Genomic DNA, 25,230 nt, shown 5'->3' on the forward strand with positions numbered 1-25,230 from the left:
ACATGATATTATCGATCGGATTGACCAGTAAGAGAAGGAAAAACATAAATTTTCTACGATCACAAAAATGGCTACGTATGCAGTCTAGGAGTCACAGCTGCAAATTGTTTAGAGCTGGAGACGCCGATGGGGACATGGTGTAAAATTATCATGTTCGCTGTCAGGAATAGAGAATCGGGCCAAATGCAGGTAGTTTTCGGACTGGTGCTTCAAAATCTGAGGGGCCATGGGATTTTAGCTACATGACACTTTGATCAATGTCAAAAAGGTCCCATTTTTTTCACTCTGTGATCTTGTGATCTCTCTCTCTCTCTCTCTCTCGCTAAATAACGGTTGCGGCCAATTGATGGGCAACGATAGGGCGCAGCGGAGAAGAAAAGATGCACATTACATGAGCTAGTGCAGGCCTGCTGCATTAGTAGTACGCTGCTCGAGTAAAAATGCTCGAGCTCAAACTCGATCAAATTGATTTCAATTGGGTTTAGTCAAACTCATTCAAGTTTTTAAGCTCAACTTTTAGGTAAATTTATAATACATAATTAAGTATTGCTATATAAATACATTACTCGATAAGGTTCAACGAGTATTTGAATTTTAATTTTTTCTACTCGAATGCGGCTCCATTACGTTACTAACTAGCTTGAACTCGGGTAAAACTCGATCAACGCTAAATTTGAGTTAAATTTTTGACTGAGTTACTTGCAAATCTGAGTTGAATAGCTTAGTTAATTTACAACCCTAGGTTAGTGACCGTGGTGGTGCGTGGTTCCTTGTATATTAATTTGATTATAATAATTTGATGCAAGTCCAAAAGTCAAAATCTATCAACTCATATTGGCTCAATGAATAATTTCTTCCGAGAAAACTCTATTTCAAGTTTGCTGTCAATGCTCTATTATCAATTACTGATCGAGTATTTGTGAAAGAAATATTACTTACCAAATCTACGGGAAACTCTCCCTCTCCCAACCCTGCCCCTCAATCCAGAAAAGTGGGGAAATGATTTTAATTTCGAATAATCGTCTTGGTATATATTAAGCTCCAATTGGAACTCTAAGAAGAGCTCTCACGGCCTCATATGCCACTGAGATCGAAGCTCACACGCACAAACAAAAACCCTTTAGATGAATCGATCTAACACTACCATAGTAACCTGAGAAGTAAAAATAAATTTAAATTCAAATGATTTAGTGCATGATCAGCCCCTATCATGGCCAACTAGCGAGTTACCAACTCGGCAACGCACCTCTATTGTCAACATATCTTGCCCTTTGACGTCAAAGTCAAAGGAAAAAGTACGGTTGTTGATTTCAAAAGAACATATAGACCCCAAATACGACCGACTTGAAAATCGAAAATCCATTGGATCCTCAAAAATTAAAGTCTTACCATTATCGATCAAAATGCCTGTCTATACATGCCCGATGAAGAGTCTAGCTTTCAAGCTGTAACAGTCGCTGGTCCCGGCACAAATGCATGGAGATGGGACGGCCAAAACTTCAAAGCAGGACCAATCCTGAAACTAATGTACCCGGGCCTCTTGGTGGAGGATCTTGTCGTTTCGAGTAAGGCTATGATCAATAATTATGGCTATATATATGATGCGTCTTCGGAAAAAATTCTTCGCCACTTACTGGGTAACAATGGATCCTTACATATGTATGTACCTTGTGTGTGGTATCAAGGACCTCAACCTTGTCAGTTGTGGTTGCTCCGTATGGACGCTGATAGAATAGATGTAGACATTAAAACGGCAAGATAGGATATAACAGCGCGCATAAGAATTTTTCTTTTAACTTATTGAATTTTGTGTCCAAAACTGAATTCCAACTATCGAACTTTAAAATTAATTTCCCACCATCAACTCTTCTCTGCGATCAAAACTGTGATTGATGGCAGAGAGCCCAGATCTCATTCAAGTCTGGTTGTCATACGATTGATTCTTATTCAAACAAAAAACAAAGGAGAGTGTTATTTTGCATGGTTAAATTTAAGATCCCATGTAAATGAAACTTTCTACACAGGTAATGCTGCAAGGAATCCACAGGTACAGTGTGCGTTTTTCTTCCTCAGAAAGATCTAGAATTCTTATCTTTGTAAAAAAAATTAGAGTTTGAAATAATACAAAATATTTATGGGGCATATGTTGCTTGGGATCAATAAATTTAAAGAAGAGAAGCATATTATTCGTTTGTATTTACTTTTACATTCTCTGTGACAAGTCATTTTCATGTAGCAACGGTAATTTAGTTCGAAGTACAGAAGGGAAAACGCAGGCCTGCGGATTGTGGGGGACAACGCTGTTCTTTCTCTTTCAATCCTCCTAGAGTATGTTTGTATCTTCCAGAGCACAAATCAATTACCCTCTGAAAATGAAGCTAAAAGTGACCGCCTTCGCTCCGCCTCTGGCAGTCCGAATCACTACCACCAGGGTCCCTGTTATCTTGAAGAAGGAACTCAGAGGATGACTTCTTTACCTTTATATTTTCCTGTAAATCTTTTCTTCACTTTTTGAATTCTCATGCTTCCGTCCTTCTACCAGAAAAGCTCAAAAAACGAACTCCTGACAGTACTCTCTCCATGCAATGTTGTCAAGCGTTAACATTTTAACTAATTAGATAACTGCCATTTCCTTCATTCAACTAATGTACTACTATTAGAACATCATAATTTCAATTTTGTAAATTAATTTTTTTTTTTTTTGTAAAGATTATGCGTACAATAATGCCCATTTTACAGAGACATTATTATTTTTATTTTAGTTTTTTATCCAAAGACAACTCTAAACGTTACGAGAGAGCACTTGGGATCCTCGGTAACATGTCTTCTATGCCAATCCAATGCCATCTATAATATTGTGTCAAGTGTCCTGTTATTATTTACACTTATGTTAAACCAAACCAAGTTGAATTATTAGAAAATTAAAGTGTAAATAATAATAAGACACTTGGTGCAATACTATAGGTGACATTGGATTGGCATAAAAAAACATGACATCGAGGATTCCAAGTGACAGGAGAGAGAGGAGGAAAAATAGAGAACTTGAAAGTCGAATTAAAAATCTTACCGTCAACTAACTAATCAATGGCCATGAATTGTTAATCAAAACACTAGCTTTGGACCAATAATTATGCCTATTTTGGGCGCATAGGGAAGGAGCTAAGGTGGGCTGGATCTAAAAACATGCAGATAAAGGAAAGAAATCAGAGTGAACTCTGGCCCAAGTAAGGATGACATGGATTTTCTACGTGAATGGACCATGGCCGATGAAGATGTAAACATGAAGTTGCGGTTAAGTAACGAGTTTATGGGCCATAGTCCATCAAGACTAGTCACTTAGATTCCGTTTATCAGATGATTATATACATGATTATATATATATGTATATATATGTTAATGCAAGTAGTTGTTGGTTAATTTGTTACAAAAAAAAGTTATTGCGTGGAGTTCCTCCAACTTCTTCTAACAATAGTTTCTTGGCTTGACAGGCTTCATCTGGTTTTGCTTGCCTCTTCTGGAAATGTTTTAAGAAAATAATAATTAATGTAGTGAACAAAATGAAAAAAAAAAAAGAGAAAAATCGCACGCTAAAATAAGTTTTTTTTTTCTTAAAAAAAAAGACAATATGTAACTAGTAAATTGAAATACGTAAGTATATGGTAGGTGCAGTAATGCTTCATTTTCCTTGAGAACATGACATGCAATATTTTCAACAACTGTGTTGCTTTTTTACTCACAAAAACAAAATTCAAGTAACCATATGGGCATTCTAAGAGCCCCAAATAAAGTGAAAAAGAAAGGGTTGGGGGGGACAGCCGATTTTCGGCTGATACCTTTGGTGAAAGGACCGGAGAGAAAGGTCCATTTGAGGTCAGAATAAGTCAGATACAGGCCAACTTGCCAAAGGATGAGAGGAGTCCCTTAAGGTTACACGGCAAGTTGGAAGAACTCAGGACAGGACCGGCCGATTGACGAGTGACGACGACCACATTTGGATAAGGCATCACGTACCCCATCAAATCAAAGATTCAAAGGCCTTTCTAATCTGCTTTATTATTGCTTTTAATCTGCCTAATTCCGGTTTTCTAGGATTTCTGTCACTCTTTTGACAGTAAAAAATAGTAGCAGTATTATTAGAAAAAAAAACAAGCGACACTTTTCACACAATTTTTTTTTTTTAAAAAAAAAAATTTAGAACAAGCACAAACAACTTGTTTTAAGCTAACAGGTCAAATCATCAAACGTTATTATATTTGTGAAGGATAAGGTGCATCGTTTGGGATGACCTGGAACGGTAAAGCTTTAGCGTCCCTTTTCTTTTCCTGGAATTTGGATCATTATATAACAAGTAACTGTTAGGTTCATGAGTAAAGGATTATGTTCCACGTCGATTCGAGAAATGGAGAAAGAGTAATTAATATGCAAGTAAGGGACCAAGACCTAATAGCTTAACCTGTTGAATCAGAATTGGGTTCCTGACTTACATATTGGACTCTTTGATGGACTCTCTCGAGGTATTCTCCCCTAACAAATTGATATCAGAGCTTCAAGTTACAAAAACTGGGCTATTCATGGGCAAATAGATTCTTCTCGGAGTTGGATCGGTGAAAATTCGTCAAGGGTTGGCAGGGGTCTAGAATGCAGTTTGAATATTGAAAAAGAGTGGGTTCATGATTGAAAGAAGAGATGACCTTAAGTGATATGGTGGGCTTGCATTGGTTGTGTCCCACGTCGGTCCGAAAAATGAAGAAAGAGTAGTTAATATACAAGTAAGACCCGAGAAATGAAGAGAGAGTAGTTAATATGCAAGTAAGACCACAAGACCTAATAAATAGCTTAAACTTTTGGATCAGAATTAAATTCCTGACTTACATATTAATTCCTGACTTACATATTAGGCTTTTTGGTGAACTCTCTCGAGTCGAGGTGTTCTCCCCTAACATTAGCAACATGTATGTATACACAGGGGACTCGACAGAAAGATGTCCCATAAATGCTGGTGGTGGGGCGGTTTAATTTGTTGTGAGGCGGGTGCAACTTGTTGGGCTGGCACGAACACGAAGAAGAAGAAAGAAGAAGAAAGCTGATGAGGCCGATTTATAATCGATCTGTGGTTGGTTCATTCATTTCAGGCGATACATGCACAAAGAAAGAAAGTGAAAATCGTCGCTTGGCTCATGACTGCCACACAAATCCCATTCATGCGAAGCTTTCGGTCTTCAACATCAAAAGTGAGAACAAAGACCTTTTGTAATTTTGACTGAAATACTCCTACCCACTGCCAGTTTGCTTCCTCTAATTCCCGTGATGATACTCGTTTTATGTCCGCATCAGGCGCAGCAGAGATTGCTGAAAATAAAAATAGTATAAAAATTTTTATGGAGTCCAAGTTTGGCACGTACGGAGTGTGATTGCACTTTTCCTTATGGTCTCATCCTGATTCAATAGTATGTGGTTTGCCTTTTTCTCCAGTTTCTAACACTTCTTGAGGCATGTACGCTTCTTCTTTTATTATCCCTTTTTTATTCGAGAGAACGGTTTGAGAGTCAAACGATAAACTTTATGATCACCTGACTAACTATCCATTAAATTAAACTGGGTGGTTATGAAAAATGCATCTGGATCCATGTATTTCTGAGAATCTCCAATTTTGAGCTGGCCGCCTCGATAGTAAGTTCAGACCAAGGCTAAGGACTATGTTGATCTAAGCTTAACTTCGACAGGTTAGAGGAACTAATGGGCTTCCTATTAGTAAAAAGTCCAGCCAATTCCAGAGCCCTAAAAACCCCGGCCTTTGGAAAATGCCACACACACACACACAACAAAAGTGGCCAGTCCCCCTCAAGAACCAGTGAAGCCTTTCTTCGCAGCGGTGAGCAGACCATTTCAAGCACCAAAAAGCAGACCATTTTCTAAACAAAATGATTTTAACCATTGTAATACCGGTCCCGTTTGATAAGTGAGTTTATTAGATATTTATCTAAAATTTTACTGTAACTTACTGTAGAAGTTGTAAAAAAAAATTTTTGAAACGTGTAAATTTTTGAATATTTTGAAGCGTATAATTTAAATTTTTTAAGAAATTTTTTGAGATTATTATACCTAAAATTGTTAAAAAACTGGTAACAGACAAATTTTTTGATAAAAAAACTTGGTTGCCGAGCAAAATTTCGAATGCAGTGTTGTTCCCCGTAAAAATGAAGACCATACGATGCCTTTGCAAGTTTCAATGGTACACATGACACAGGGTGTCAGTGAGTAGAAAGAATGAGACGCAGGGTGTAATGAATACGGTGGTTCAACTTCAACCTACGGTCGTTCTGTTGGCTCTATCCCCACAGCTCAACAAGGGCACGGCGCGCTTAATTGGTCCCAATTCTACCAAAAAAGAATTGCGGGCATGCTGGGATTTGTTACGATAATTGACCAAACTTGTCTTCTTTGAAAAAAATCGACATTATGGTTGAGAAGTTAGGTAGTTAGAGGACTCCAACAAAATGCAGTAAATTTGATCCAAAACTCCCAAGTTCTGGTGTGTGAACTTGTTGAAGAAATGCTACTGTATACTATGTTGGTGGTGGTTGAGCAAATGGATGATGATGCATCGATTTCGACTTTCGAACTTTCAATTCCAAGTAGTTATATATGCTCTTTGAAGCGAGCATGTACAACGAACGAATCACTCCGTTAGTGTTGCTACAATATCCTATCATACTGTCAAATTTTCAACATCAAGAAGAAGAAACTCAATGAATTGGTTAATGTCACTACTGACTGACGACGTACATTAGCATGCATTAGGTAGACCTAATGCTGCAAGTGTGCTGGTTTAGGTCCAATGATTATGTCATTGATTGTACTAGGGGTGATGGTGATTAACGAACGGAAGCTCAAATCTAAATTTGATAAAATCCTAATCGCTCGAAAATGAAGGAACCCTTTTGTGAGATGTGTTCATTCCAAGTTGAAGATAAGAGGGACTCCGGGCTGCCTTCCCTATTTGTCAAAATCAAGATCCAAATCATCACCAATCGAATTATTTTGGTGGATAAGTTCTACTACGCTCAGCAAGCTATGTATGTGGGAAGCCATACAAAATAATAAAATTATTATGGAAACGATTTTGGTTTGAAAAGGAGAGGGGAATTGAGACAGGACTGATTCTTCTTCATTCATTCCTGGTTTTTAATTGTTGCGCAAGGCCAACAATAAAAAAATTGGGGTTATTATTTTACGTAGTTGTTTGTTTTAAGGGGTTGCTTGTGAATATGAGATTCAACTTTCTTTGCGAAGCTGATTGTGACATACGGATATGGATGCTGAAAATGAATATGACGTTTGCTTCTTTCAAGCCACGAAACTTGAAAATTGGCTTCTGGTTTTTTTGCTTTCTTTCTTGCTTAGAGTTAGAGGAGGAACTTTTGTATTATCAAAGGAAATCATCCTGACGCAAGAGATGAGAGATAACTTTGGAGACCGACCAGCCCTCGCAATATATATATACAATATATAATAGTCACCACAATCAGTCAAAGGATTGAGTCAGTTGAAGTTCTTGCGATTTTAACGAATTGAAGATGCAAAAATAATAGATGATCACTTCATCAATTATCACCAACAACGACTGCTTGCTTAATTTTCCTCGTTTGCTTTTTAAAATTTTGCAACAGAAGGGTTTTTTTTTTTTTTTGGGGAATTAAATAAAAGTCAATAATTAATATTAGCTGAAAATCATGGTGGATTGCGTATCAGCGCATGCATTCTGAAAAATTTTTATTAATAATACTTTCCAAGAGAAAAGAAATCTGATGACTGATGAGGAGCCACCACCAACCACTACTACAGTCAAGAATGGATGTGAAATCCAACTTAAATACTTATTATATATTCAACAATGACAATCACACTGCAAACGATAGGGCCAAGAACGAATCGCCATCGTGCGAAATTATTAATGTTCTGACAACAATTGATTGGCAAATTAACAATAATTTAGATTATATCCATCCCCCAAGTTTATAATTTAGATGTCAAGGTAATTTACCTTACGTTCTTGTGTCAACTGGCAAAAAAAAATTTTTTTTTTTTTATTTATATACGTTGGCGATGATCCACTCGTACAACCAATGAAGTGGTTGTATTGTTTTCTGCGTAAAAGAAGAAAGAACTTTTGCATCTCTGCTACTTAGGACGAGCTCTTAGTTGAGCTCAATCTGTACGTGACTCGGTAGGATGTGAATATATTCATTTGGTCTGAAGTTGGACAAGTGAGGATCGATATATATATATATATATATGCATAACGAAAACGACTAGGAGTCAGAAGAAGAAATCAAAAACTGGCCAATGTGAATGCATCTGTGGATTAGTAGTAGAGAGTTTAGCACAAAGATGAAGAAATTGGTGCAAGAGTTACGTTGCATGAAAGGAATCACAGACTGTCTCGTCTCTGGCTGCTTTCTTTGTCGATAGAAATAATTAATAATGAAGTGAAAGGGATCAACGTAGGTCCGGCCCCGCCCCCGACGTGGCGTCTTCATCTTGGTGTTTAGACTCTTCCGTAACTTGAAGAGCCGTCCACTTCCCGTGGTAAATTTCAACGAGAAATAGGTGATAGGCAAGGATCAGAAGGAACTTTGTCCAAGAACCTAGATATACATGTATAAACACATATAATTCCAAGTTGATTGAAGAGTGAAGGGATCTTGAAATTTTTATTTTTTTTTTATAAGTGAATGGCAACCGCCAATCGAAAATACACAGCATCGAGTAAATCTCGTTCCGTACAATAACTCGTCAATCATACGACGAAGAGGTCAGACGTACGAAACAAATCTCGTGCGACGAGCGAATGTCTCAACAGAGGTCAGTGTGTGAGTGAGCTGATCTCGATTTGTTAATTAGAGAACTCTGGTCTATACGACGGCTCCGATCATGGATAAGGACCCCTTTGGAGAGCTAGAAGATGACCGCTGCTGTATTATAATTGAGTATAGACTGGGCCATTAGTGAATTGGCCAGTCCCATCGTAAACATTATTATTATTATCGACCATCCTATAGGGCGCTAGTAGTATGTATGCATGCCATCCATCCTCCAAGTGCCAGCATATTATTTACAAGAGAAACGAAGAAACTTCCTTTTTTTCCTCAGAGCAAGATGATAAAACACATATTTAGTAGGTATCCTCCGAAAAGAAACTTGACTTTGTGACGCAATAGATGAATAAATTTGGCGTGAGCATAAAAGCAAGAAGACAGTCGTGACGGTGGAGAAAAGCCTGCGCACATTTACAATGTGGCAACGCAATGCAATAATAGAACTATGGAACTGAGTGTAGAAAAAGATGTGAACTACTCTGTTATTATAATAATAGCCCACATACATAGGGAGAGAATATTAAAGGGGGGCGGGCAGTCACTCAAGCTATATGTGAAGGATGGAATTATTATTAAACTAGGAAAAAGCAGAAGGTTCGCAGTTAATTATTCAACTTTAGACGTGTGTTTCTTGCAAAATCGTACGTAATACTTTTACTTTTTGATTGTTGTCCTGTCAATTAGAAGGAAGCTTAAAATTTCCATTCATCCGCCTTTTTTTTTTTTTTTTTTTATTTTACGACGACTTTTCTAGTTAAACTAGAAGTATAGAAGGATATATAGTATATACTTTACTTGAGGAAGTAAAATGGACTGCCAATTTTGACTTGGTTGGAATTACCGTACAGTCACCGGGTTCAAAACTTCTGGTAGCTTTTCGTGTACATGAACATTTATTGTTCCTAATATGATGAATACATCAATTCTCATCACACCACTATTCCTACTAGCATAATTTTGTGGAAACATTTATTATTATTATTATTGTATCACGAAGTCCAATTCCTACAATTTTTGGCTCATAGGTTAGTGAGATTGAGTTGGACACTTTGACTATTCATGTTACTAAATAGTACTAGTAATAAACGCTATCCGTTTCTTTCCATGAGCTGTTTTGCAATATTTCGGGGCTTTAAATAAAGTAAGGGTTTTTTTTCCCTCCTTTTTCTGGGCAAAAAATTTGGTCTTGTATTTGCTTACTGTATGCTCCCTCCCTTTTTTTATAACTGACGTTTAAAAAATTTACGCTAGTGTACTTTTATCTATCGTTTTATTATCCCCATACAGTATTAATTATTTTTTCACAATTTTACCCTTTTATCTCTCTTTTCCAATACAGGGTTCTTAATTACTACTCCTAATAATTATTACTTCTCTCTTTGTAACAACCCTAGTAATTATCTACCCCTTCGTATTCTAGTGAGAGAAAACATGGGTGAATTGGACAATTAATGAGGGTACAAAAGGAAAGTAGTGTACAGATTTAAGCAATGAAAAACTTTTATTAATTGGTGTGCAAAACCTTAAACGTCAGTTATAAAAGAAGGGAGGGAATACTTTGGTAAAAATTAATTATGGAAAGTGATGATAGAAAAGCTCACAAGAATAATCTAAAGGCGACACTCTTTCTTTTTGCTAGATTTTGAATTTTAAAATTTTGGATTTTTTATTAAAAAAAATAAGGCCTTGTTTGGATTGTATTTTCTTGGAGTTTTTGTAAAAAAAATTATTGTAGCGATTTGATGTATGTGAGAAAAAAAAGATAATAAAAAAATATGATCACGAAAAACGACGCAAGTTTTGGACGAACGGAAAAATGGCTGTCCAAACACGGGGTCAGAGAAAGCAGTGGGATGTATAAGAAAAAACGTGATTGATAGAATCTATAAATCGGTTGAAATGGTGCAACAAAATCAAGCATGATTTTTTCTCTCTAATGGTGCGTCATTGGGTAACATAACAACAAAGGGTATTAAGAGGAAGAATTCTGGTTGATGAGGTGGAATGCACCTCAAAACGTGCGGCATATTTTAGGGAACCGGAGTGCAATTTGATGTAGCAATTCAAAACCAAGAAAGATAGCCAAAACCAACACAGCAAAAGCTGTTGTAGATTGCGTATCTGATCATAGATGCACTTTGCAATTCTGGCAATTCATCCACCAAAACAGCACTTGGATTCATTTATGGTCCATTTTCTTCAAATTTTTTGCTTGGATTTTGGTTTGGCTGTCACCTGGCTGCACTGAAAGAGGAGGCGTTGGGTTGGGTAGTGTGTGCAACAGAAATTGGAGCCGTAGCAGACACGAATTTGAAACAAAAGTGCAAAAGGAGGAGCCAACTCCAAACCCTTTACTTAACCTCTTTGCTCTCTGTCTCGAAGCGATCTCCTCCTTTTTTTTTTTAAATAAATCTCTTTTACGCTTTGTTTTCAAACCAGAAAGTCCAAAACTACAGTGCTGTGGTGTGCCTTCTTGGTTGACTTTTTCTTTCGAGCCAAGCCAAGTCTCGTTCCATAATTTATCAACCACAACAAGTAACAACCCAACACATGTCTTTCAAGTTTTGAACACACTCCCGAAAAGAAAAAGAAAAAAGAACCAGAATTTGGTCATTTTGGAATCTTTAATGCTATACCTCAATGAAAAGAAAGAAGAACTGTCGAATTTTTTGGCAGTAGTACTTAATTTGGGCTTCAGATGGGTAAAATTTCAAGATGATCAGGAGATGCAATATTTATTATTTTTCCTTTTTTTTTTGGTTGGTCAAATAGTGATTAGTCCAATAGAGAGATCGAGTATATGACGAAGAAGTTCGGGAAACTCAACATTGAAAGTTGATTTGGATTTGATGACTTTTATGCACGAGGGAGGGATCGGAATGCTGCCCCAACTTTCAAATGGAAATCAGATGATTCACCAACTCGTGAGTCATGAGCTGCTGCGTAAATGGTCTGTTTCTAAAAAATTCACATGGGTGTACTGTGTACCTGTCTGATCCGGTGATAGTTCAATCTCCTTCGAATTACTTCTGGACCCCCTTAGATCCACCCTCTTCTCCTTAGTGTAGAATAGAATAGATTTATTGTTTCCAGAAAAAAAAAAAAAAAAAAGGAAGCCACAGAAGAAAAGTGACAAAAGCAAGGACAAATTTTCTGAAATTTTTAGCCACTACTACCGTTTCTAGGAGCTCGTGTATAAAATATTGAAGAACAAAAGTGAAAAACTAGCCATGCGCACACCTTCTTAGTTCTCGGTCATCCTAAAATTTTTGTGCCTATTATTAATACCTTTTTTGAAGTTGATATGGGACTAATAACTGAAGCCAACGCAAATCTATGCTAGTGTTTCAAACAAAACTCGAGAAAGTATCCATCACTTTTTAGTAAATCTTACACTTTATAAAAGATTAATTTTTAAAATAATTGTCACTCATCCGTCAATAAATCGTGAATTATTGAAAGCGAAAAACCAAGTTCATCCATCAATACCTGTGAATTATTAAAAGCGAAAACAAGTAGTGCAAGTGGAGAACCGTAATTTCTAACTAGAATCCGGCCAAGCATCCGCCAGTTTTTATTTGTCAATTTTCAATAGTGACCCTAAAACAATACTCACAATAATTATTCGACCAACTGGAAGAAATTTGAAGCTGATTAACACTTCTAGTTAGTAGTATCAAGCGTACGTCCCCTGTAGCTTCCTTTCACAAAAGCTAAAACGATGTTACGCTTCTCCATTTTCCGCACCTATGTGTAAAGCATCAGAAACTATGGAATTTCATTTTCTTTTCGTTTCCTCAATCGCAGCCATAAAACTAGTACAAGACGACAGGTCTTCCTTCATTCTACACCTCAAATTAAAAATGTAACGAACAAAACCACCCCAAAGGATCCTTTCTCCTTATCCTGATATGGGATATATTTTTAGTCTTTTCAAAGGCAAGAGTCAAAAAGATTGTCCAAAATGACTCACAATTGAGTAGCATCTTATCAAAAACTCCGAGTCACATAATCAAATGTGCTTGCTTGAATTAGCGTGAATTTCTAAGCAGAAAAGATAGATCCCCAACCGACCTCCCCACCCAATCCCCCAACAATGTGTCCCACTTCCCTCCAATCTTTAGCTCTTTACTTGTATAAATAGCCATTAGCAGGCCTCCAAAGCTCTCATGCTTAAAAATCAAATTCTATTTCAAAGCCAAATTCGTACTTGCAGGCTGCCTGCCACCCTTGGCTCCATAAAAGCCAAAACCATCCTCCACAGAATACTATCATCAATATAGAATAAACACCTCATTCTCAAAAGAAGCACCGGAGAAAGATTAGGAAAGGAAAAGGAGGCGGGACATAGGCTGCTTGTTATTTCCCTCTATTTTATCAGCTTCTTTTGTTGTTCTTTTGTATTTTAGTACAGACAAAAGGCAAAATTTTAAGAACGTAAAAAGCGAAGAACTCAAGGACAAAAAGGACCCCATTTGGCTTTGAGATTTGAGGCTCTGAAAAAAGAGAATAGGAGAATTCCGGGGCTCAATTAGGAAAATGTTGAGAACCAACATTTTGTTGTTGATCATAGTTCTGGTATCATTTCTTAGTTGTACAGTTAGAGCCAAAGTCTCTTATGATGGCAGGTCATTCATCATTAATGGTCAGAGAAAAATTCTTATTTCTGGCTCCATTCATTATCCCAGAAGCACTCCTGAGGTAACAATCGCCAATATGAATATCCCCTGTTTTTTTCTTTTCGAGTATGCATGCTTTAGTGATGAATTTCTTTCTGATGAGTCTTTTTTCTTTTTTCAACTTATTTACTTGGGGTGGGATGCAGATGTGGCCTGATCTTATACAGAAGGCTAAAGACGGAGGCTTGGATGTGATACAAACATATGTATTTTGGAATGTGCACGAGCCTTCTCCTGGAAGGGTATTCTTGAATTTCCAATCCACTTTTTTCTTGAACAATGATCAATTCTATCTGAAAACTAAAGGTTCCTTCCTGTAATCTATATTTATCTCGAATTTGTATTTCTGCAGTATAATTTTGAGGGCAGGGGCGATATCGTCAGATTCCTCAAGCTAGTAAAAGCTGCTGGTCTTTACGCCCATCTTCGCATTGGCCCCTACATTTGTGCAGAATGGAACTTTGGGTAATGCAGATAAATAACTATCTACTACATTCATACGTTCACATGTATCTTAAATTTCTTTTATTAATGTTGAAATGGGAAGTAACACTGTACTAGTAATAGAAATGTATGGGTATTGGTTTTGGTATTGAATTCCTCTGTTTCTTCTGTGTTTTAATGATGCAGGGGTTTCCCGGTCTGGCTAAAATACGTGCCCGGCATGGAATTTAGGACAGACAACGGGCCTTTTAAGGTACTAACTCAACTACAGAAGGGCCCCTTTTTAAATCCACCAATGGCTGTGTTTTATGGTTCGGTTTTAGTTTGACTTCTGAAATTTACTTTTTGACCATGACGAAGGCGGCAATGCAAGGATTTGTTACGAAAATTGTCAACTTGATGAAGTCAGAAAATTTGTTCGAGCCTCAGGGAGGACCAATTATTATGTCCCAGGTTGGAAAATAAATACTTGTGATCTTTTTTTTTTTTTTTTTGTCTGTTTCCGTGTTTCTAGATGGGTATGGGTTCTGTTTCATTCGTGGTTTTTCGTTTATTACAAGGTCTGTTGCAACCAATTCTTAGGATTTATTTGGGATATTTGCATGTTTCCAGATAGAGAACGAGTATGGCCCAGTTGAGTGGGAGATCGGAGCTCCAGGTAAAGCATATACCAAATGGGCGGCACAAATGGCTGTTGCTCAAAACACTGGTGTTCCATGGGTCATGTGCAAGCAAGATGATGCCCCTGATCCTGTTGTAAGCAATTCTTTCTACCACCTCTTTTTTTGCCCTTTTTTTTCCGAGTTTATTAGGGTGATATAGGGCCCAAATGGTTCCTAAAGCTTTTGGTTTTGTTTATTTTGTCCCTGGAAAGATTATCTTCAATCAGTAGAGTTTGGATGTTTGGTTATATGCTTGATATTTGACCCATTAGGTTTGGCTGAACAGATTTGGCTGATCTTACCGAGGGAAGTAAATTAATGCCCACAAATATGTCGGACAAATCTATTAATCTGAAAATGAATTTTGTATTCGGCTGCTGAATTCGATGTCTTTTCTGTTCCAGCTCTTCTCTTGAAGGTGAATCTGCAAAAGCGTTCCATTTTCTGTTCTCAAGCTTCTCATACTCTTTTTATTATATTGCAGATAGACGCTTGCAATGGTTTCTACTGTGAAGGTTTTGTTCCAAACAAGCCTTACAAACCAAAAATGTTTACTGAAATCTGGACTGGCTGGTGAGTCACTCGAAAAAAAAAAAAAAAAAAATTCCCTTTTTATCCATTCCTGCTGTTCTCTAGGTTTTCGTGCTAATTAGAAGTTAAGAAACCTTCTGATGTCCCTCCTACTATATCCCAGGTATACACAATATGGAGGACCAAATCCCCATCGACCAGCAGAGGACTTGGCATATGCAGTTGCAAGGTTTATCCAAAACAATGGTTCATTTTTCAACTACTATATGGTTAGTCAAATCTTAAATGCATATTGGGAAACAAATTCTAGCCCACTGCCTTTATATGATTTAGGTAATTAGCTTACTATGTTTTGAAATGTCTGTGTATTTTGTGTTTTTGCATTGGTGGCCGCAGTATCACGGAGGAACAAATTTTGGCCGGACTGCTTCTGGTCTTTTTGTTGCCACTAGCTATGACTATGATGCTCCAATTGATGAATATGGTACGTTTCAGTATCATACCAATTTTAAATCTTCGATATTTTGTAAACTGCACATAAAATGGCATATGATGATCAAAAAGGATGAATGACTGTTTCGTGCAACATCGGATGTCCCTCACAGCAAAAGTGCAGCTCTCAATATGACTGCCTGTCTCTTCAGAACTTGAATACAACTTTTCATATATGTTGTGGTTAATTTACTAGGGCTACTGAATGAACCAAAATGGGGGCACCTGAGAGATCTGCATAAGGCTATCAAACAATGCGAACCAGCTATGGTTTCAACGTATCCCACAGTTATCTGGCTCGGGAAGAATCAAGAGGTAAATTGATTCCAGTTGGTTGACAACATCAGCAATTTTATTGGTGTTATCACCTCTTACTTTCTGAATCTAACTATGCTTCCATAAACTTGTTTAGGCTCATGTGTTTAAATCAAGATCTGGAGCTTGTGCTGCTTTCCTTTCTAACTATGACCCAACATACTCGGTGAGAGTGAGCTTCCAAAATCTTCCATATGACCTGCCACCCTGGTCTGTCAGTATTCTTCCAGACTGCAAGACCGTAGTCTACAATACTGCAAAGGTAAGGAAATAGCTCTCTAAGGTGACCAGCGATTGTTTTCTTCCATTAGTCATGAAGGAGATTTGACATACATGTAAATATTCCTATCTGGTCGTTCTAATGTTTATTCTCCCCGTTTTCTGACCAAAATTTAATCTTTTTCTATGCATTCAAATTTCGTAGCTTTAGGCAACAATTAAACCTAAGCAACACCAGTGTATGGTCTTTTGCAGGTTAATTCCCCAAGCTCAGAGCCATTGATGACACCTGTAGGTGGTAAATTATCATGGCAGTCGTACACTGATGAAACACCCTCTGCAGACGACAGTGATGTGCTTGTAATGAATGGATTGTGGGAGCAATTGAACGTGACAAGAGATTCCTCGGACTATTTGTGGTACCTGACAGAGTGAGTGTATATTATCTAATAAGTTCTTTAAAGCATTTTGTAAATCCTGTATCTAGATCTCAGTATCACTTTCAGTCTTCCTTTTAACCCGTCCCTGCTTGCCTCTTTTGATTCTCCAGCGTGAATATTGCATCCAATGAAGGATTCCTGAAGAGTGGACAGGACCCCCTTTTCACTGTTATGTCAGCTGGCCATGCCTTGCATGTTTTCATTAATGGTCAACTTTCAGGTAGTTAGATTTCCATAGTGTTTGCAAATTACCAAGTTCTGCCTTGACATTCTGTACATTTCTACTCACTTTTCGTCATGTTCTTATGCTAATACTTAACGGGTCTGTTTTTAGGGACGGTGTATGGTTCATTGGACAATCCAAAACTCACATACAGTAGCAATGTAAAACTTAGAGCTGGTGTCAACAAGATTTCTTTACTTAGTGTTGCAGTGGGATTAGCGGTTAGTTTGCAGTTGATAATGTCCACATGCTTCCTAAATATTATCACTATTTGCATTTGGTTAAGCTTTCTTCAAGCGTACTAATTGCATTTTTCATCGTATTTCAGAATGTTGGGGTGCATTTTGAAACCTGGAATACAGGTGTTCTGGGTCCAATAACCTTGAAGGGTCTAAATGAGGGCACAAGAGACCTGACAAAGCAGAGATGGACATACAAGGTTCATTAGTATTTGCTTTTGTTTTTACTCTATATTGTGAGTTACCAAAAGAGGAAGAAAAATTCTAGAACTTCAGTTGCATGATTAGCTCCCATATCGACAAGTAACAAAAGCCTTGGAAGAAAAAGAAGAAACAAAAGCAGTTTGGTATCACTTCCGGTATCATAGCAAACCAAACTGTTAATTAACAAAGTCAATTAATAAGTTGAAAGTTCATTGATTTGGGCGTGTTTGCAATAGCAAGTCTTTCAAATGGCTATTTCTTTCAAGAGATTGCCAGAATGCACGCTCATGGAGTAACACTTATTTGGCTGTTCATTATCAGGTTGGTTTGAAAGGTGAAGCTCAAAGTCTCCATACTGTCACGGGAAGTGCCTCTGTCGAGTGGGCAGAAGGATCATTGTTGGCTAACAAGCAGCCTCTGACATGGTACAAGGTAATTGTGTTTACCCTTATTTTTTGGTGGTTTGACTGGCACAAGTTAAATGTGTTCTGATGATGCCCTAATCACTTCCTCAAAATTATAATTGAGACATTTCCTGCTAAAATTTCGTTTATTAATTCAAACAATGTACACTTCCATTCAGACTACATTCGACGCACCCCCGGGAAACGATCCAATAGCTTTAGATATGGGCAGTATGGGGAAAGGAGAAGTGTGGGTAAATGGTCAAAGCATTGGAAGGCACTGGCCGGCATATATTGCAAATGGCAACTGTGGTGGCTGTAATTATGCCGGGACTTTCTCAGAGAAGAAATGCCAGATGTATTGTGGAAAACCTTCTCAGAGATGGTAATTAATAATTTCAGCAATTAGATTATAGATTGTGTAAGCAATGCGATAACTTCTGATGACACTCTAAATTTTAGGTACCATATTCCTCGTTCTTGGCTGCAGCCAAGTGGAAATCTTTTGGTTGTGTTCGAAGAATGGGGTGGTGATTCAACTTGGTTGTATTTGGTTAAAAGGACAAGATGACTTGGTATCCAATCCAATGCTGGGATATACGAAGGCTCCAATTTGGTGTCACGAATGAAGAACTGTATAGGCATCATTCACTGTGAATAATTCACACTCTCGACCCGACTGCAAATAAGCATGATGTATGTAAACGGCATACACTCTGCAAACAAAGGATAGCTAGCTCTCTTCAGATACTTTATACAACGGGGAATAGTACATCTCCTGTGTACACATCTTTTTTAAGTTTTAGAATTATGAGAAGTCCCGTATATGTATCTCATTAGCATGTCTGTCCGATTGGAGGCAACTCCAAATAAGCCTGATGTATGCAGATGACATGCACTGAAAATCAATGCATAGCCCCCCCCCCCCCCCCCACCTGTATCTGGTTTTCTGATAAAACTGCGACTAGTGCATCTCCTCCATAGTCCATACATATCTTCTTTAAGCCTTTTTGTTTTGAGCAATCCTGTGTGCTTATCTCAGTAGCAAAGCCTGATTGGCCTGTCACTGTAAAATGTACTGATCTGACAACAGCCTTCTTGCAATGGTTATGCAGTTGCTAATCAAACTCCAGCTTGTAAGCTTGTTACTAAGCCGGAATCCTTCAGAGAGATTGAGCAAAAATAACTGGCAATGTGTTTTGTGGGACCATAAGCTTTTTAACAAATATTAGATCCAAAGTTTCAATGTAGATAAATATTTTCAAAGAAAAAGAAAAAATAATTTATCACGGTAATTTGTCAAAATATTTTAGCAAAAGTTATATTAATCGTCACTCACATATTATTAATATGAAATTTTATTCATTCAAAATTATAATTTTAGTTGGATGATGTCGGATCCTATCATCTTCACTGTTGAGTTTTGCAAACTTTCAAACTTAACTCGTCCAAAGGTTATTTCGACAAATTGTACAACTTTATTTTGGCATTGATCAAGTTTCCAAATCATTTCAAACATGTTCCAAACTTCAAATCAGATGAAAATCATCACCTAGACACAAACCAAACCAAAGAATCAAACAAGAAATCCAAAACTCTAAATTTTCGACTCTATTTTCTCCACAAGACTCAAACAGAGTTGCAATCAAATTACATCCAATGATTTAAAAGATCCTTAAGATCAAAATCCATGATAAATCTGAACCCAATAATCCTCAATCGATGGACTCAATTTCTAGCAAAAATTCCAGCAAGAAGTTGACCAACAACCAAAAGCGAGCCTCTTCTGTTTATTAGGGACCAAAATCGATCATTTTGATTCTAAGGAACTACTAAAATATCACATCAATAATATGTGAGAAATGATTGATGCAATTTTTTCAATACTTTAGTACCAAAACATATCACTTTTTTGGGCTAATACAATCACGCCCAAAATATTTCTTTTTTGGAATAAAATAATCACATGCAAAGTACATAAGATATTACTAGTAGATTTTAAAAAGCTCGGAGAACAAATTCAGGATATATTCGTGCAAAAAAGCATCAAGGTAAAAAATACGGGGAACAATTTGCTCCCAATAGGTTGCGTACTACATTTGCTGCAACAGCATTTACTTATACTGCACTCGTACAAAGTTAAACATTATTATCCAATCAGGCCAATGATTCTTTTCTAATTTGCAGTGAGGAAATTTCCTTCTCTACACAATCTCCTCACAAGAAAGCTGATGCACCTTTCAAGGCGTCGATGACATCCTCCAGGTCCTTGTAGTCTTGGGGATCTTGTCCTTGACGTTCCCACCGTACTAAGCTATGGACGAGGTCCCTATACATTATAAGTTTTGCTGCTTCATCAGCTTTAAAATGGAGAAGCCTCTTGACGCACTTGAGGAGATAATTTCCAACCTTCAGTTTCATGCCATGAATAAACTTTAACCCCCTCTCCTCATTTTCAAATAAAGAAGCCGACATCTTCTCAGTTACATCAGTTAGATCAAAGACAACAGAGGCTCCAGCTACAGCCTCTTCTGCCGTACATGTTTGACTCCACGTAGTTGACTCTTCCTGCCATTCACAGATCCTTCCGTTTTGCTTCAGTCCATGAATTTGTGTTTCTGTCCATTTTAAGATAGTACCAGTTGCAGCATAATGCAAAAACAATTCACATCCTACCTCATCTACAGAATCAAGGAATCCAATCAAAATGCCTAATGGGATCATCCTAATTAATCTACTTTGCTGGCTGCAATCTCCTTGTGATATATGTGCTGCTACAGATGCAAAACCAGTAACTTGTCTGCAATATCTAACGCACACGTCATGAAATTCCTTCAACCAGATCCAATTTGAATGATTGTCATATTTGAGGATTCTGTTTTCAAGACACACCAATTCAATTTCACTTTCTTCCTTACAGCCCCGTGATGCCTGGTGGCATTTACCTGAGCTAAAGCGCTTTGAAGTCCATAATCCTGATAGTTTGTTCAAATAATCAACTAGCAAGTCTTGATTAGATTCGGTAACAGGGTCCAATATCCATGCAATATACCTCGCTGCAGCAGCGCAATAAGGCACTTCCTCATCATATGATTTATCAGTGGAGTGTATCATGTACTTTAAATGGGAAATGCCCTGAAAGTCTGGAGCAGAGAAGAGTAGTAGACAGGCAAACAAGAACCAATGAGGGAAGTTTATAGCAATAGCCCTGTTGTGGAGGAGAATAAACATAAGTTTCTTTGTATAAAAAAACTGGGGAATCAAAAGACGTGGGTCTGCCATATAGCAAAACCATACCATAGAGATTTATGATCCACCAGTTCCATCTTCAACACCCCTTGCTCAGAACTTCCATTATAGTCTTTTCCCCCCTGAGAAACCAATCTGCTTATCTTCTGAACTAGCTGCTGAAAATTTTCCCACGACAGAGGTCCAGCCAAAATTCTTATAGATTTTTGCTTGTACGGGAAATATGCATCACAAAATGGCATTTTGGACCCAGTCTCCATTGATAAGCCCCACGACATTGGTCTGGAGACTATGTCTAGAACCAGTGAAACCAACTGAATCTGAAGCCTCAACACAGAAGCCAAACCCCTGTCATTGAATCCTACCAAGTGAGGGAGCAGAGACATCAATTCATGTGAAAATAAAGAAGCTTATTCTTTTCTGACCAAGCATAAACAAGTTGCTGCAAATAGCAATAGTTCAAAATTCTAGCACGTGAAGATCAAAAATAACAAAAAGCCATCATGACAGACACCAGAAAGCGTAAAACCCCAAGCAAAGGGGGTGAACCCAGAGTCTGCTAAACTTCAATATCAAGTAGTCAAAACATCAGACCTATTGTAGACAACAGAGTTCATGAAATTTGTGACTAGGAACTCACGTTAGTAGATACCAATTATGCAATAGGGCCCTAGCCTCAATGAAAAGAGATGGAGCAAGCGTCAAGGATATCAGTATAGAATGCCATTCTGTCATCTCACTGAAGGCCATACTCAGGCAAAGAAAAGGTCTTTTATTGACCTCTTGCAAGATTTGCGACATATTATGTTTTAGAAGGGCAGGATCAAGATACCAACACAGCAACCTGCAAAGGTATTGGTTAATGCAAGATATGAAACAATCTGCGCATGACATATTGAGATGAGCAAACTGTTCAAGAAATTACAAACCATAGAGGTCCTCTAAGCTCATTGGGGAATCAACCAAGATAACATGATGATTTCAGATGTCCAGCCATCTTCTTAATTCAAGCATTTACATTTCACAGTCCACATTTTCACATCTACACCACTTCACCACGTAAAAAGATATAAAAAGTTTTGGACACTATTTACAAATGAACAAAGAGAGAAGATGCTACTTATAATATCATATGAGAAAGAAGATCATGTAAGTAAACATATCTCGCATGTCCAACAATCAAAATAACTAAAAGAAATGGCAATTGGTGATCTACAAAATAACTACAAAAAGTTCTGTCTTCAAATCAGCATTCGCAAGTACGTCAATTAGAGAAGTATTAATCAGCATTCTCAAGTATGTGATGGGGATAAAAATCAGCATTCTCGAGTATGTCAACTGGATAAAAATTAATCACAAAAGAGAAGGAACATAAAATATTCAGGACATTGAAGTGAATAGCACACTTTAAGGCAACACATTGGCTGTAAAACATAGAGACCCTCAGATTGCTATATGGAATTCCAAAGTCCAGACCACCCACCTTACTGGCATATCTCTGCTGATACAACTTTCTTTTGGCACATGGGCAAGTAGCTTTTGAAAAGAAAGTTTCCATCCATCAACTGTTTTAACATCAAGAACAGCACTTGATCCCAAAGTGTACTTAAAGCGTGAAGCCAGTACCACCATGTGTAATGCAGCATGTACCATTGAGAGAGAAAGATCTCCTACAAGATGAAAAGGACGAACAATGTAGGCTAGTATATCAATTTCAAACACTAATATTAGTTCAATGGTTAATGCCAATTTCAGATCAGCATTATAGATTAAAGTAAGTTCTCACACCATTACTCCCTCCGCCCAACCATTTGAAGGTGTCCTACTTAACATTTTTGCAAGTCCAAAATGTACCCATCGTAGCCATTTCTATCCTTGAAATGCTAGTACACTTGGCATCTTTTATTATTTACTAGTAGTAATTTTTTTGCCATATCATCCAAAACTAGCCATCACAGCATTTTTAAGTAGTGTTGAAAGCTACAAAATTGAAATACAACAAAAACGTGATGCTAATATTCTTCAGAGAATGCACCAAAACAAAAAGAATATATCACAGAAAAGCAAATTTAGAATAGAAAGAACGTCCAAAAATACCTCGATGTCCTTCCAGTTTTTCCAAAACATCAACACATGCTTCTATAATTTCCGCGCAGTCTTGCCTACAAATCGATCCGCCAACTCGCAAGACCTCATTTTTACCAATTTTAATAACCTTACATTCGATAGAAGACGACAGAACTGCGACGATCGTCTTTACCGTGCAATCAAACACCGATTGGAAAACCTAACAAATAAAAGAAAGTATATTTAAAATAAAAAACTAAAATACAAAAGGGAAAACGTTGAAAAAGTTGTTGATTGAGTTTAGAGAGGACCTGCGGAGCAGTGAAGCACATGAGAGAGAGCGCAGTGTCCAGAACTCTGGTGCTAGGTTGAGTTTCGCTCAGGTTGAGAGAGCGATTCAGATTGGAGATCGTGATGGCGAGATCTTCATCATCTTCATTTGTAGCCGTTGGATCTAGGGCTCCTGCATTCGAAGCAAGCGAGGAAAAAAGAGATGTTATTTCTGAAAATTTCGTCATAGCATCATCATACGCTGACGGACTGATGCTCAGAACTCAGAAGACGAAAGGTTTCCCGCCAAAAAGCGGGAAGGAGATCTCGCGCAGAGGCTTTTATGGGATGGATCGCTTCTATTGGGCTTGGGCTTCAGGTTACCATATGGGCTTCTAAGAATAATAAAATTAGTTGTTTGCAAAATTTTCTCTCTCTGTCCCTCTTTTTTTTTAAATTTTTATTTCTTGTCCTTCCTAATTGGTAGGTGTACATAATAACGTTTGCTTAGTGTATGTTGTTTCAATTTGATATTTGTTGCTAAGTAAGGAATGGATTAAAAGCATTTGATTTATACTATTAATAAAGAAATGGTTCGTCTAACAAGTGCGTTACTGTTATAAAACTAATAAAATGAAATACTACAATAGGAATTGAAGAAGGAGTAGAGAAAGGGAGAATGATATTCTTATATTTCAACAAGATACAAAAGTCCTCTCAAAGGGTTTCAATGTACCTCTATATATAGGCACTACAAAATTAAAGGTACATAAATCCTATTAAACATCCACTACTACAATAATATGAAGAAACTTATTAAACGATTTCTCCACTATATGAATAGATTTATGAATTGTAACTTCTATACATAATGTAATCATAAATCATGAATTAATTCTCTTGGGAATACAAAGGAACATCCATACTTTTAATTGTTTGATAACACTCCCCCTTGGATGTCCATTACACAAAGAATATGCCTCGTTAAAACCTTACTAGGGAAAAATCCAGTGGGACCAAAAATTCTAGTGAAGGAAAAAGAGTACACTATTCTTGTGTATTAATTTCTCCCCCTGATGCAAACATCATTTGAGATCTTTTAATCGTCGCATTCCAATATTCTTTGCCAATTGCACTGAGATATGGTACTTCAGGACCAAGTATCTCTTCATCTTCCTCTCACGATCTAAAAGGATCTTTATTAGGATCTAATGATCTGACGATCATTGGAATGCTTAATATATGTGTCTTATCCATATAAAATCGCTTTAATATCTTCCGGGTATATGCAGTTTGGTGGACAAAAATTTTACATTTCAAATGCTCAATTTGTAAACAAGGCAGAATTTTGTCTTTCCAAAATCTTTGATCTCAAATTCTTTTCTCAAATATTCAACATTATTTTGAATCTCTTCAGGAGTTCCAATCAAATTTAGATCATCAACATATACAACAATTATCACAAAATTTGATCCATTTTTCTTAATAAAAACACATGGACATATTGGATCATTGGTATAACCTTCTTTTGTCAGACATTCATTGAGACGGTTATACCACATACGTCCAGATTGTTTGAACCCATACAGAGACCTTTGTAATTTAATAGAATAAATATTTTTAAGATTTCCATATAAATATGCAGTAACGACGTCCATTAGACGCATATCTAATTTCTCATGTACTGCAAAACTTCACAATATAACTAAATGTAATAGCATCCACTACAGGTGAATACGTTTCATTATAATCAAATCCAAGCCTTTGTGAAAATTCTTGGGTTACAAGTCTTGCTTTATATCTCACAATTTCATTTTTCTCATTTCTTTTTCTCACAAATACCCATTTATATCATACTGGCTTTACACCTTCAGGTGTTTGGACTACAGGTCCAAAAAACTTTTCTTGTAGCC

The 25,230-nt window shown here is 37.2% G+C and overlaps 3 protein-coding genes across 3 annotated transcripts in view; 2 read left to right on the plus strand and 1 right to left on the minus strand.

Annotated features, from left to right (window-relative positions):
* Positions 1-246, plus strand: part of LOC140008617 (uncharacterized) — a 2,308-nt gene extending 2,062 nt beyond the window's left edge. The window contains exon 4 of the mRNA XM_072053441.1: positions 84-246. Within this exon, the coding sequence (XP_071909542.1) occupies positions 84-246 (163 nt within the window). The remainder of the gene's footprint in view (positions 1-83) is intronic.
* A 12,601-nt stretch (positions 247-12,847) lies between these two features.
* On the plus strand, positions 12,848-18,735 carry LOC113692453 (beta-galactosidase-like). The gene is made up of 18 exons (XM_027210860.2): positions 12,848-13,580; positions 13,705-13,800; positions 13,911-14,023; positions 14,189-14,255; positions 14,363-14,455; positions 14,615-14,758; positions 15,149-15,237; positions 15,359-15,464; positions 15,592-15,679; positions 15,884-16,002; positions 16,100-16,264; positions 16,477-16,652; positions 16,772-16,881; positions 16,996-17,105; positions 17,213-17,323; positions 17,649-17,759; positions 17,911-18,116; positions 18,194-18,735. Exons 1-18 carry the CDS (start codon positions 13,419-13,421, stop codon positions 18,300-18,302), a joined length of 2,175 nt encoding a protein of 724 aa, XP_027066661.1. The 5' UTR covers positions 12,848-13,418; the 3' UTR covers positions 18,303-18,735.
* A 992-nt stretch (positions 18,736-19,727) lies between these two features.
* On the minus strand, positions 19,728-23,641 carry LOC113691970 (uncharacterized). Its single transcript, XM_027210298.2, has 6 exons — positions 23,359-23,641; positions 23,078-23,267; positions 22,464-22,650; positions 21,621-21,824; positions 21,029-21,328; positions 19,728-20,939 (listed from the first exon to the last, which is right to left on the minus strand). The coding sequence occupies exons 1-6, from the start codon at positions 23,563-23,565 to the stop codon at positions 19,949-19,951; spliced, it is 2,079 nt and encodes a 692-aa protein (XP_027066099.2). The 5' UTR covers positions 23,566-23,641; the 3' UTR covers positions 19,728-19,948.
* Between the last annotated feature and the right edge of the window lie 1,589 nt (positions 23,642-25,230).

Source organism: Coffea arabica, chromosome 6c (assembly GCF_036785885.1).
Source record: "Coffea arabica cultivar ET-39 chromosome 6c, Coffea Arabica ET-39 HiFi, whole genome shotgun sequence".
Lineage (NCBI taxonomy): Eukaryota > Viridiplantae > Streptophyta > Magnoliopsida > Gentianales > Rubiaceae > Coffea > Coffea arabica.